At 60.8% G+C, this 13,804-nt stretch overlaps 1 protein-coding gene across 3 annotated transcripts; it reads right to left on the reverse strand.

Annotated features, from left to right (window-relative positions):
- Positions 1–383: 383 nt before the first annotated feature.
- DUS1L (dihydrouridine synthase 1 like) lies at positions 384–10,083 on the reverse strand. Of its 3 annotated transcripts, none has more exons than XM_069483037.1 (14): positions 9,913–10,083; positions 8,826–9,108; positions 8,162–8,270; positions 7,571–7,621; positions 6,981–7,033; positions 6,021–6,103; positions 5,745–5,848; positions 3,091–3,235; positions 2,735–2,831; positions 2,566–2,651; positions 1,882–2,024; positions 1,088–1,125; positions 727–802; positions 384–618 (listed from the first exon to the last, which is right to left on the reverse strand). In XM_069483037.1, the coding sequence occupies exons 2-14, from the start codon at positions 9,060–9,062 to the stop codon at positions 479–481; spliced, it is 1,362 nt and encodes a 453-aa protein (XP_069339138.1). In that variant the 5' UTR covers positions 9,063–9,108; positions 9,913–10,083; the 3' UTR covers positions 384–478. The 3 variants fall into 3 exon arrangements, with proteins under 3 accessions (XP_069339138.1, XP_069339137.1, XP_069339139.1); XM_069483036.1 differs by having other exon boundaries at positions 6,981–7,093; XM_069483038.1 differs by lacking the exon at positions 5,745–5,848 and having other exon boundaries at positions 2,735–2,824; positions 6,981–7,093.
- Positions 10,084–13,804: the final 3,721 nt, after the last annotated feature.

A 13,804-nucleotide genomic window follows, 5' to 3' on the forward strand; every position in this document is an offset into this window, starting at 1 on the left:
TGCCCCAGCCTGGGCCCTGCTCCCAGGGCTGTCCTGCTCTCAGGAGGCTCTGGCTGCCTGTCCTGCAGGGGAGGTAGGGAGGGGACCCAAGTCCCAGCTGTCCCCTGTGCCTCATGCACTGCCTCCACTTACAGATGGCCCCCACCCGCCCACCCCAGTCGCCTGAGAGCAGCTGCTCAGCTCAGGGGTCTGCATGCGGGTGGGGCAGTGGTCACAGGCTATTGGCTCTCTGTGCACCTTTGAAATGATTTATTGTCCATTTTTTGAGAACACACAGTTGTGAGGACAGGGCAGGTCCAGCCTGAGGCCTGCTCCCAGCTGCAGCATTTCCAGGCCCCAGCCTGGGCCAAGGGGAGGACATCAGCACGTCCTTCCATGTTAAATAGCAGGAGATTCCCTGAGAAAAAGGCGTTTCCTTAAGCAGGACGTGTCCAGGCTCCAGCAGCAGTCCCGGGGTGGGGGCAGGTCCTGCTGGCCCTCAGGCCAGGGCACTGCCCACGACTTCAGAGAAGCCACCTGGTGCCCCAGGCCCAGCCTGCTGAGGCTCCTGCAGCCCAAGCTGGGGCCCTTTGCAGGCCAGAGACTTCTCCAATTTGGTTTTAAAAAGCAACCCATGACCTGGCAGAGAGAGGGCAAGAGGGCACATGGGAGTCAGGAAGTCAAGGGTCTCACTGCCTATGGGGGTGCAAGGCAAGGAGGGGCTGGTGGGGGCAGGTGTCCCCTCACCTGGGCAATCTGCGGTCTCCTTAAAGGCTCGCTTCTTACAGCAGCCGCGGCACAGATTGAACACGCACCTATTGCCCTGGGGACGGGAAAGCCGGTGAGCCTGCAGCTCACACCCCTCCCCAGGGCCAGGCTAGGCAGGACAGCACGGGCGGTGGGGGGCCCTGCCCAGCTGGAAGCCGGCCGGAGTCCCCCAGCTTGGACAGGGGCGTGTCCAGCCCAGCTCTGGCTGTGTCCAGGCTGTGAGTGCACAGCTGGGCAGGTACCAGACTGCAGCGTGGGCACCCGCCCCGAGCAGTGTGGGGACCCCTTGCCAACCCCAGGGAGCTGAGGCCTGGGCAGCACACAGCCAGAACCAGCTCACCTTTGGGTTCCCACACTGGTCACACTTTGCGTATTTTGCTAGGAGGAAAAAACAAAGAGGGTGCTGGTTGGATGAGGGGAGCGCAAGGCGGGCCGAGGTGGCCTCCCAGCCCCCATGTAGCCTGCTGATGGTGTCCTTGCCAGCTGGGGCCAGCCGGCGGCTCTGAGTGGGGGCAGACGACACAGGCTTTAATCCCTGGGCGAGGGACGTCCTGTGGGAAGTGAATGGGAAACAGGTGGGCTGGGGACCCCAGCAGGAAGAGTGGCCTTGTCCCACCCCCCAGACAGGGACAAGGGGGTACAGCTGGCCACCAAAGGCACAGCTTCTGGCCCAGCCGTGTGACCCTGCACAGTCGCCTGGGCCCTCGTGGCCTCCTGCTCAGCGGCTGCTCAGACCATGCCCACACAACGGCTGGGGCACACCCAGCGCTCTGCCAGGCAAGGTCAGCGTCAGTGCCCCACGGCCCTGATGTGCAGACAAGCCCCTCGGGCGGCACCTGGCTGGGCGCCTGTCCGCAGCCTTGTCTGGCTGGCTGTGAGCTGATGTCCCCACATGCACCGTGTGCTGTGGCTCAGGAAGATGAATGCTCAGACCTGGAGTCTGGCCTGACCACACCGCCCCCGCCCCGGGGTGGGGCCTTCCACATCCCCGTCTTTAACTCAGGGCCGTCAGCCCCATTGACCAAGTCCGGGTTTCTGCCCCCCGCAACGTGAGGACAAAGGCAATGAAGTGACCACCTAGGTTGGCCTCTGCCCGGCCACCTCCCCAGCCCCAGCGGCGGGAGCAGTGCTTACGCTTCAGAGATGGGTCGAAGGTCTTGTGGGGGTTCCTCAGCTGCTTCTTCTGCTTGTTCTTGGACAGGACCTCCGTGCTGCCCTCCTCCTCCTCCAGGGCCCGCTTACTGCAAGCCCCAGCATTCCTGCTCCCCTCCCGGGGCCTGAGGAGAAGGCGGTGGGTGGTGCTCAAGGACCCCCTGGGAGGTGGCCCAGCCACAGCCAAGCAGGCCAGAGCAAAGAGAGGCTGGTGGCCACAGCAGGTGCTGGCACATGGGACATGCGCGTGGCTCCCCGACGCCTGAGCAGCTCCATGGGTGGGGCCAGTGCACAGCCCCCATGGCAGAATGCATGGCTGGCACAGAGGTTGGGCCCCGTGGATGGTGTCCACAGCTTTGGAGCCCAGAGTCTGAGCCACTGAACTGGTCCCGGCAGGGCCATGGCCACAGATGGCCTCACCTCGGAGAACCCATAGGACAGACCTACCCAGGATCAGAGGGGCTTGCGGAAGTTCTCATGGAAGATTTAAAACCTAAGTGTCCACTTAGGGAAGGACAAAGCTAAGCCACCAAGGCGGCCAGGCCAGGCCAGGCCCTGCGTGGCTGCTGTGGAGCACTCAGGGAGCGTTCAGGGAGCCACGTGGTCAGGGACGAACGTGGGCAGCCCCTCATCCTCACGCACTCCTGGGGCGGGCTGGGGGCTCACCCTGGCCGGACGTAGGGCTGGCAGATCCAGTGGAAAAATGGCAGGTCACTGGCGGGCTTCTCTCCCTGCTGCCTGGCCATCTCCTCCTGCCAAAGCCCAGGCCCCCGGGTCAGGGAATTGAGCCCCCCACCCATGGCCCTGCCTGGCTCCCACCTGCCCCGGAGCCTGCCTGACAGCGCAGCTTCAGCTCCCAGCTCACAGCGGCAATGCCCTCCAGGGTCTTCACTTTGGCGAGCTCCTCTCGAAGCTGCTGGTGCACCTGCAGCCTGAGACAGACGCCCGTCATGCAGAGCTGGGCCCGCTCCCGGCTCTCAGTCACCTGAGCCCACGCCAAGTGCAGGGCACACAGGGACGCTCTGTCTCTTTCTGCCTGACTTCACTCCTAAGTGCCCCCGCCCTTGGAGACCCGACCAGCAGCAGGCCCTTTTGGTAAAACCTCCAAAACGCCCCAGGCAGGACTCTTGACAGCATCTGCTTGGACAGCCCCCCACCCCCCAGGTAGCCTCTGTCTTAGGGTTGACTCACGTGTGGTGCCACAGCTTGAAGAGGTGGGCCCGGACGTAGGACAGCGGGCAGGGGTGCTGGCGCACGAGGTCCAGGTACTCTTCCGCCAGCTCCCACACAGCAGGGCTCCGGCCTTCGAACAGGGCGGGGTTGTGCAGGTTGCCTTCTGAGTGACAGGAGGGGAGAGAGGCCTAGTGAGGCCGCTTCCAGGGGGACAGCAGACAAAAGCCTGTGGCACCAGGACACTCGCCCGTGCCTCTTGCACTGAGGACAAGGCTGGCCACCCGGCTCACTGGAGGGCCCATTTGGAAAGCCTGGCCTGAGGGCTCAGGTGACAGGGACCCACAAAGACCATCTGCAACAGCGCTGCAGTGAGGACAGTGGCAGCAGAGGCCGCTGACCCAGGTGCTGGCAGCAGGATGTGCACAGGGCCCCCTGCTGCACTCCTCAGCCCCACACACCTGCACTCTCGACCCCTGCACACCTGCCCGAGTGCCCAGCCCCACACACCTGCACACCTGCCCGAGTGCCCAGCCCCACACACCTGCACTCTCGACCCCTGCACACCTGCCCGAGTGCCCAGCCCCACACACCTGCACACCTGCCCGAGTGCCCAGCCCCACACACCTGCACTCTCAACCCCTGCACACCTGCCCGAGTGCCCAGCCCCACACACCTGCACTCTCAACCCCTGCACACCTGCCCGAGTGCCCAGCCCCACACACCTGCACTCACGACCCCCTGCACTCCTGCCCGAGTGCCCAGCCCCGCACACCTGCACTCGTGACCCCCTGCACACCTGCCCGAGTGCCCAGCCCCGCACACCTGCACTCGTGACCCCCTGCACACCTGCCCGAGTGCCCAGCCCCGCACACCTGCACTCGTGACCCCCTGCACACCTGCCCGAGTGCCCAGCCCCGCACACCTGCACTCGTGACCCCCTGCACACCTGCCCGAGTGCCCAGCCCCGCACACCTGCACTCACGACCCCCTGCACACCTGCCCGAGTGCCCAGCCCCGCACACCTGCACTCACGACCCCCTGCACACCTGCCCGAGTGCCCAGCCCCGCACACCTGCACTCACGACCCCCTGCACTCCTGCCCGAGTGCCCAGCCCCGCACACCTGCACTCACGACCCCCTGCACACCTGCCCGAGTGCCCAGCCCCGCACACCTGCACTCGCGACCCCCTGCACTCCTGCCCGAGTGCCCAGCCCCACACACCTGCACTCATGACCCCCTGCACACCTGCCCGAGTGCCCAGCCCCACACACCTGCACTCATGACCCCCTGCACACCTGCCCGAGTGCCCAGCCCCACACACCTGCACTCATGACCCCCTGCACACCTGCCCGAGTGCCCAGCCCCACACACCTGCACTCATGACCCCCTGCACACCTGCCCGAGTGCCCAGCCCCACACACCTGCACTCATGACCCCCTGCACACCTGCCCGAGTGCCCAGCCCCACACACCTGCACTCATGACCCCCTGCACACCTGCCCGAGTGCCCAGCCCCACACACCTGCACTCATGACCCCCTGCACACCTGCCCGAGTGCCCAGCCCCACACACCTGCACTCATGACCCCCTGCACTCCTGCCCGAGTGCCCAGCCCCACACACCTGCACTCATGACCCCCTGCACACCTGCCCGAGTGCCCAGCCCCGCACACCTGCACTCACGACCCCCTGCACACCTGCCCGAGTGCCCAGCCCCGCACACCTGCACTCATGACCCCCTGCACACCTGCCCGAGTGCCCAGCCCCACACACCTGCACTCATGACCCCCTGCACACCTGCCCGAGTGCCCAGCCCCACACACCTGCACTCACGACCCCCTGCACACCTGCCCGAGTGCCCAGCCCCACACACCTGCACTCATGACCCCCTGCACACCTGCCCGAGTGCCCAGCCCCACACACCTGCACTCACGACCCCCTGCACACCTGCCCGAGTGCCCAGCCCCACACACCTGCACTCACGACCCCCTGCACACCTGCCCGAGTGCCCAGCCCCACACACCTGCACTCATGACCCCCTGCACACCTGCCCGAGTGCCCAGCCCCACACACCTGCACTCATGACCCCCTGCACACCTGCCCGAGTGCCCAGCCCCACACACCTGCACTCATGACCCCCTGCACACCTGCCCGAGTGCCCAGCCCCACACACCTGCACTCATGACCCCCTGCACACCTGCCCGAGTGCCCAGCCCCACACACCTGCACTCATGACCCCCTGCACTCCTGCCCGAGTGCCCAGCCCCACACACCTGCACTCATGACCCCCTGCACACCTGCCCGAGTGCCCAGCCCCACACACCTGCACTCGTGACCCCCTGCACACCTGCCCGAGTGCCCAGCCCCACACACCTGCACTCGTGACCCCCTGCACACCTGCCCGAGTGCCCAGCCCCACACACCTGCACTCACGACCCCCTGCACTCCTGCCCGAGTGCCCAGCCCCACACACCTGCACTCGTGACCCCCTGCACACCTGCCCGAGTGCCCAGCCCCGCACACCTGCACTCGTGACCCCCTGCACACCTGCCCGAGTGCCCAGCCCCGCACACCTGCACTCATGACCCCCTGCACACCTGCCCGAGTGCCCAGCCCCACACACCTGCACTCATGACCCCCTGCACACCTGCCCGAGTGCCCAGCCCCACACACCTGCACTCATGACCCCCTGCACACCCGTGTCCCGCAGGCACCGCTCCACGTCCTGCAGGCACTGGATGTTCCCGTTGGCAAACACAGGGATGGCCACAGCCTTCCTGTCGGGGAAAAATGCCTTTCCCATCATCGCAGCCAGGACAGGGCCCAGGCCCGAACACCCCGAAGTTCACCTTGGCAGGCGCTTCCCCTCCCACCGCACACTGCCCCCCCTCCATGGCCCCCAGGTGGCAAGTGCTGAGCACTCTGAGGTGTGGAGCTGTGTCCACTCACCGCACAGCCTTGATGTGTTCCCAGGACGCTGCGCCTGACAGGGGACCCCTCTGCTCCTTGGTGCGTCCATGCACAGTCAGCAACTAGGACAAAACAGCGGCCGGCCACGCTGCTGGCCAGAGCCCCTGGCCGACTCCAGAGGACCCTCTCTCTCGGCTTCTCAATCCCCCATCAAGGCACAGGCCATCCTGGGCGTGGCCTGGTCCCTGTCCCCACTGGGTCCTGAGTCCTGGGTCCTGGGCCCCACAGGCCCAGGGAGCAGCCCCAGGCCACACGTGTGCACAGCTGATGCCCTGGCTCCCCTGGGAGGAGCCCCTAGGCTGGGAAGCAGCAACATCCCCACTGCCGAAGGCTAAAGGTGCAGGAGAGATCAGCTCCAGGCTGACCCCAGGCTGGTGGGGCGTTGGGGGCAGGTGGGACCTCACCCTCAGGTCACTAGATTACTGTCCATCCCCAGAAGGTAAGTGTCTTGAGGTGTGAACCTGGGGACAGGGCCCACTCCAGGCCTTCACTGGGCCAAGGTGAACGTGCAGAGGACCCAGGCAGGGGACCAGCACTGTCAACAGCCCTCTGGGGGGTTGGATACTGAGCTCTCCTAAAGGAGGCCCTGGCCAACCACTGGGCACTACGATGTGACAGTGACACCAACAGTGCTCTCTCTACAGGGACAAAGCCTTGAGCCAGCACAGCACTCCCTGTCATAGAAGACTGAGCTTGGGGTGCCAGCACACAGAGCCATGGGGTCTCAGGAGGGCCACTGCCCTCAGAGGCTAGGGCACGTCTTGTCCGAGTGGGCACAGGAAGAGCTTCAGCTGCCTCCTCCACGCAAGGGCCCAGGGGAGGACGAACAGCAGGTGCCCAGGACAGGGACCACAAGGGTGGAGCCACCTTACCCACTGACACCCCATCAAGGCAGGCCAGCGCTGCCTGCTCAGATGCCCCCGCAAGCCCGGGGCTCACCTGGCAGCCGGCCTTCTCCAGCATCTGGGCATACCGCACCGTCTTCTCAATCTCTGGAAAGACACGGATTTTGCACGTGACAGGAACAGAGAGTTTCTCATGGGCCAGCAGAACTAGGGAGAAGAGAGACTACTTGTGAGGGAACTGTGGCCCCCTCACTTCGGCGGAGCCAAGGCAGCTTTCCTGGGAGGCAGCTCCGGCCGACACTCGCAGGCTGCTGGGCAGGGCCCCTCTGCCTTCCGTCTGTCCTCACAAGTTCACATACCAAGTGTGGCCAACGCCAGCTGCCACATGATGGCAGCTGAGACCCAGCTCTGTCCCCCAGGGTTAGGAGGCTGGGACGAAGCAAGGACACAGCCCCAGAACCGACTGTCTGCTAAGGGACAGCTGGTGCAGTGCAGGTGACTTCACAGTCCCCTCCTTCCAGCAGGGAATGTGCCACGGCCAGGAGTTCCCAGGGTGATCCCAAGACACTCTGCCAGCTCCTGTCTTCTCCGGAGCCCCAACCAGGTGGCCAGTGCACGCACACCCCCACGCGGCTATCTCTGGGGATTCTCCACTGTCCGTGCGGCGGCACACAGCCAACTCACTCATTCTTTGGAGTAGGTCCCACTCTTCCTGCAGGAAGGCACCATAGTGACCTGCAAAGGACAGGTGTGGCCCGCTGGTACCACTGGCGTTGAGGACGGGCAGGGCCAAGGCTGCCTCTGTACCCTCCTCCCATGTGGGCCACTGTCTCTCTTGCAGCCATGCAGGCCCTGAGCCACCCTGCCAGGCCAGCCCCCAAGGAGACCCCCAGAAGCAGCAGTATCTCAGGTAGGGCCAGGGTGACAACTTCCGAATCGGGCAGTTTGTCAGCGTCCAACTTTGGGGCTCTTTACCCAGCTGCCGAACCCCAAAGGGCGAAGAATGCGATATCTACCCCACTTGGTTTGGGACCAACCGGCACCTCCTCAGGGGCCCAGTGAGGAAGACAGGCAGGGGTGACGGAAACATGTCAGCAAATCATATTTATCCAGAAGGAAGTCCCTGAGGGGTGAAGAGAGCCCACAAGCAAGGGCTCAGCCCCACCCTGGGCCACACTGCACTGGCCCTGGACCCTGCACCTGGGGTGTCCGTGGGCTCCGCACCCGCCCAGGCCTCGGGAGGTGCTCAACACAGGACCCTGGAGCTGAACTTGCCTCTCTTGGCTATCATCTGCGGGCAGCCCAAGTTCAGGTCGATGGCGTCGCAGTGATCCTGCGCCAGCAGAGCCGCCTGGACAAACACCTCCGGGTCATTGGCACAGAACTGGAGAAGACACATACGTCACCCACGAGCCCAGCCAGGCCCTCGTACCTTGCTGCCCAGCCCTGTGAGGGGTCCCAGCGTGACCTGATCAGGGTGTGGTCCTGGGGTCCCCTGCAGGATGGTGTCCTGCTCTACCAGCATTTACAAGGTGGCAGAGCTAGGGTAAGTCCCCAAACCACTGAGAGTAAGGTACAGATTTACAGATTTTCTGTTGATCTGTAACAGAAGCCACCATCACTGACTTCTCCTGAAGAGCAAAGCCATCTTTCTAATCATTCTGAAGCGGGAGGGAAGCAGCCCTGAGGGTGACATCGAGGGGCTCGAATCGCACACCCACACTGTCTGGACCAGCTCCCAGAGAGGGGTCGATTCTGGGAGGTGCACTTGGCTCCACCTGGCGTCAACTCCCCATACCTGGCACCACCTCCTCCCCCTTGCCCTGGAATTGGGAAGCGGTTTCTGGAAAGGCTGAGGGTGGAATCCCCACGCAGAGCGAAGGCTGCTTCACAAGCGTTCCAGGGGCCAAGGCCCGGCAGCCACAGTCCCCCCGCCCACCTGCACAATGAGGGGCCGGTCCTCGGGGCACACTTCGCAGTACAGGTTTTCCTTCCGGTAGTTGGCATCGCGGACGAAGACCTGGGCGTGCAGCATGGGAGTGTAGCACAGCTGTGCCCCGTGGCGGCGGCTCAGCAGCCTCCAGGCCAGCTCGCTCTGGTCCACCATGGGGGCCACCACGTGGCGGGCCCCCCCCAGGGTGCGGCTCCAGAACTCGAAGCCCTGCAGCTTTGCCATGGTCTCCGCACTGACACAGGGAGGCGGCCAGGGGCTCAGCCAACGTCTGGAACAAACCCCGCGGGGACGTAAGATTCGACTCAGGGGAAGTGGTTACTCTTAAGGCCACTCCTGTGCCACCTGCTGGAATTGCTCTTGGGTCACACACGTGGGCACCACAGGTGTCCGCTGGCACGGGCTTGAGAAAGGACCCCCCAGTGCTGCCACCTTCTAGTGCAGACGTTGGTCAAGTCACTGGGCCTCGACCCCCGTTTGTTAGTGGGATTAAATGTCCGCCCGGGAGGACGGGTGTGAAGAGAAGACGAAATGGCGAAGATGGCACAACCCACCAGGCCAGGACGTCCGCAACAGGCCTGGCCTCCCCGCCAGCCACGACCCCTCCTCTGCGGTGTCAGGTCTCCCTGTGAGGCTGTCACAGTCCCTGACGAGCCGTGAGGATGTGCCACTGTGACCCTACTTCCTTGTAAAACACAATTCTTGCCCCCTAGTAAGGGCGAGAAAGCACAGACTCTGCTCCGCTTTTACCCGTTCGTGGCTGGCGGGTCACCTGGGTGGAACCGCCCTCCCCTTCCAGCGGCTCCACTCGACCCGGCCGCGCCGCGGTCAGACCCGAGCACCGCGGGGCGGGCTGAGGAGACCCGCGTTCAGGCCGCTGCACGGCCGCGCCCCTCCCGGAACTACTGAGCACGCTCGGGGTCCGTAACTGACCGGGGTCCGTATGACCGGCGTCCGTAACTGACCGGGGCCCGTATGACCGGCGTCCGTAACTGACCGGGGCCCAAGCCCTGGCTCGGCATTTTCAGCAACTGTGAAATTACACAGAAATCACCGGAGTCACCAGCGTCCTTACCTGAGAGGGTCCCCGCGCGTCCGCCGCCGCTCGTGGCCCTGGCTCGCGTGGGGCCGGCTGGGTCCGGGGCGCTGGGCCCCGCCGCCCTCCCCGGCCCGGCCCGGCCCGCTCGGGTCCCGTCCCCGCTCGGGCCGCCGCAAACGCCGCCGCAGGACGCCGAAGCCGCCGCCAGGCCGCAGCCCGGCCCAGCGCTGCGCGCTGCCGCCGGAAGGGCCGCTGCCTGGGCGGTCCGGGCGGTCCGCGGTACGGCGGGAAACGCGTCCCCTGGAAACCACGCCCCGCGCCAAAGGACCGGTGTCAGAGGGGCCGCCCGCGAGGTCGTAGGTCAGAGGCCGAGGTCGGCCCCGCCAGGCCTGGTCTCGGGCGGCCAGAACCGTCGCTTAAAACGAGGTGCAGATGGTGTGGAAATTAGGCCTCGTTAAGGTATGAACAAAGCACAGGTGGACTGCGGCATGGGCCCGTCGGTGCCCGACTTTGAATTAGGAGCTTCGTCCCCCAAAAGTGGCCCCCAGAGCCCGCTGGGAACCGAGGCCCTTTGCGTTGACCCAACACTGGGCGCCTGCATAACTGCATAAAAACACGTTTTTTTGTGTACAGGAACACCCAGTGGCTGTCCTTGGACGTCCGCAGTCCAGAGCCCCATTCCCTCCTTGTTTTATTTTGAACTGGGGGGACCCACTCAGCCCCCCAGAGATGATATGAAGATTATTTTACACTGAAGACAATTTGAGACCCAACAGATGCAGAAAGAAGCGTTTTCAGAGTTTCCTTACCTAACTAAAGGCAGAAGCTTCTGGGAATGTGGCCAGAAAGTTCCCAAGGACTCTCAGTAACTAGGCCAGGCCCCCCAGGCCTTAGAAAGTGCCCGGTGTCCCCGCTGCCAGAGAGGGCTCCGGCTGAACTCGAGGCTTTGTACAGACGAAAAGTAAAATCCAAGGCCAAACTGTAAAGTGCCTGAATTTTGAATGCGTCCACAACTCATACCCACAGCCATCACCAAAGCATGATCGCTAAGCAATCATTGGCCACTACACTGTACTAACCCAGGGGCAAGCCTTAGGAAACTAGGCTTACATGCAAACAAAATTTTTTTTTTTTTTAATTTAGCAGAGGCTGGGTGTGGTGGCTTGGGACTATTATCCTAGCACTTTCGGAGGCCAAGGTGGGAGGATCACTGGAGCCCAGGAGTTAGAGAACAGCTTGGGCAACATAATGAGACCCCATCATTACAAAATATTTAAAAATTGGTTGAGTGTGGTGGTGCATGCCTGTAGTCCCAGCTACTCAGGAGGCTGAGGTGGGAGGATCGCTCGAGCCCAGGAGTTCAGCTGCAATGACCTGTGATGATCCCACTGCACTCAGCTGGGTGACAGAGTAAGACCCTGTCTCAAAAAACAAACAAAAAACCCAAACCCAAAAGGAGTGGGGAAAAGGTGTTCCTGCTCATCAAATCTTCTGATTGATGTCATGTCATGGAGGAGAGAGGGGACAGATAGATACAGTCTGAGGAGGCCAAAACCAAGTGCCAGCTGGCACTGGTTCCTCAGGGAATCTCTGGATCAAAGTGCACACCCCCAACGTTTTGGGGCACAAGATCTGCACTGCCTGCCCCAGGAATGCAGGCCACTGTCCCCCAGTTGCGTTGGGTCGAGGAAGGGGTGGTGGCTCACACTGCTTTCCCACCAGACGACAGCCCCTCGCCCTTCCGCGAGCCCCCCATGCCCGTTGCGAGTGTCCAGTCGGGTCCCAGAGCTCTGGGGAGTCGGTTCCAGTCCAAGCTCAGTGGTCGCTCGGGTGAGGGGCCGATCCCAGAGCTGCCTACTCCACCATTTTGCGCCAAGTTGCTCCTCTGCTGTTGTGCGTATCTCTTTGCGTAGCTTTGCTCGCGGTTGCTGCAGGCATCACATCGTACAGACATCGTGACCACAGTCTGCTGGTGTCTCCTACCAGCTCCAGTACAGTGCACAAAACTTCCCTTCCCTTCTATCTCCCTATCCCATACACATCTCATTTATGTTATAATCATCTTAAATATTTCCTCTGCCTACATTTAGAATTATATCATATAGTGTTATTTTTATTTGAATTGTTAAACATAAATTAGAAAACTCTAGAAAAGGAAAATATTGTATTTACCCATATCTTTTCCTTTTCCATTTTCTTTCTTTCTTCCTGATGTTTCAAAATTCTTTTTATCTTTTCCTTTTTATTCAGAAAATTGTCTTTAGTCATTGTTTTAGGTTAGGTCTGCTGGCAACACATTCTCTTTATGTGAGAATGTCTCGATTTCCTCTTCAATCCTGACAGGTATCTTTGCTGGCTGTAGAATTCTGGGTTGACAGCGCTTTCCACCCCACACTGGTCGGCTGCTGTGCCGGTTTCTCCCGGCCTCCACGGGTGCTAACAAGAAGGCTCCTGTCGTCTGGACAGTCTTTCCCCTGTAGATAAGGTGTCTTGTCTCTCTTGCTGCTTTTGAGATTTTTCTCTTTGTCTTCAGTTTTCAGGACATGACTGTGGTGTGTTGAGTGGAGGCTTTTGTGGTTTTCCTGTTTGGGGTTCAGTCGGCTTCTCAAATCCGTAGGTTTATGTCTTTTGCCAAATTGGGACTCTAAAGGCATATTTCTTTGTGGGTTTTTTTTTGAGACAGAGTCCCGCTCTGTCACCCTGGCTAGAGTGCCATGGCGTCAGCCTAGCTCACAGCAACCTCAAACTCTTGGGCTTAAGCAATCCTTCTGCCTCAGCCTCCTGAGTAGCTGGGACTACAGGCACGCGCCACCATGCCTGGCTAATTATTTTTTCTATATATATTTTTCGCTGTCCGGCTAATTTCTTTCTATTTTTAGTAGAGACGAGGTCTCGCTCTTGCTCAGGCTAGTATTGAACTCCTGACCTCGAGCGATCCACCCGCCTCGGCCTCCCAGAGTGCTGGGATTACAGGCGTGAGCCACCGCGCCGGCCTAAAGCCATATTTCTTTGAGTGCTCTTTCAACCCTGCCCCTCTTTTCCTACTGGAATCTCAGCGACAGAAACGTTAGACCTTTTGCTGTAGTACGTCGGGTACCACAGATTGGGTAACTTCTGTTCTATCAGTTGCATGAATTATTTCCTCTGTCCTTCCTTTTTTTTTTTTTTTTTTTTTTGAGACAGAGTCTCACTCTGTTGCCCGGGCTAGAGTGAGTGCCGTGGCGTCAGTCTAGCTCACAGCAACCTCAGACTCCTGGGCTTAAGCGATCCTACTGCCTCAGCCTCCCGAGTAGCTGGGACTACAGGCATGCGCCACCATGCCCGGCTAATTTTTTGTATATATGTATTTTAGTTGTCCATATAATTTCTTTCTATTTTTAGTAGAGATGGGGTCTCACTCTTGCTCAGGCTGGTCTCGAACTCCTGACCTCGAGCGATCCACCCGCCTCGGCCTCCCAGAGTGCTAGGATTACAGGCGTGAGCCACCACGCCCGGCCTCCTCTGTCCTTTCTATTCTTCTGTTAAGTCCTCATTTTTTAAAATTTCAGTTATTGTATTTTTCATTTTTAAAAATTGCATTTCGTTCTTCTTTGCACCTTCTATTTCTTTGCTGAGATTTTTCTGCTTTTCACTTGTTGCGAATGTGTTCACAATCGATGTCTGCTTTGAACCTGTGTCAGGGAATTCTCACGTTCATCTTGGTGCTGGCATCAATTTCCTTTTTTTCACTGAAATAGAGAATAACGCGTAGTGTGACAAGTGATTTTTGAGTGAAACCTGAACATTTGTGCTGTTAGGTTACGAGAGTTTGGATCATACTTAAACCTCCTGTTTTATTTATTTATTTATTTATTTTTGAGACAGAGTCTCACTCTGTCACCCAGGCTGGAGTGCTGTGGCGTCAGCCTCGTTCACAGCAACCTCAGAC

The sequence above is a fragment of the Eulemur rufifrons genome, chromosome 9 (assembly GCF_041146395.1).
Source record: "Eulemur rufifrons isolate Redbay chromosome 9, OSU_ERuf_1, whole genome shotgun sequence".
NCBI lineage: Eukaryota > Metazoa > Chordata > Mammalia > Primates > Lemuridae > Eulemur > Eulemur rufifrons.

Bases quoted from the DNA above. Each gene is read 5' to 3' on its own strand.
- DUS1L (XM_069483036.1), bottom strand. From the start codon at position 9,062: ATGGCAAAGCTGCAGGGCTTCGAGTTCTGGAGCCGCACCCTGGGGGGG. The intron at 7,094-7,570 runs GTGAGTTGGCTG...TCTTCTCCCTAG, and splicing joins GGACCTACTCCAAAGAATGA to TTCTGCTGGCCCATGAGAAA. The intron at 6,104-6,980 runs GTGAGCCCCGGG...GTTTTGTCCTAG, and splicing joins TGGAGAAGGCCGGCTGCCAG to TTGCTGACTGTGCATGGACG.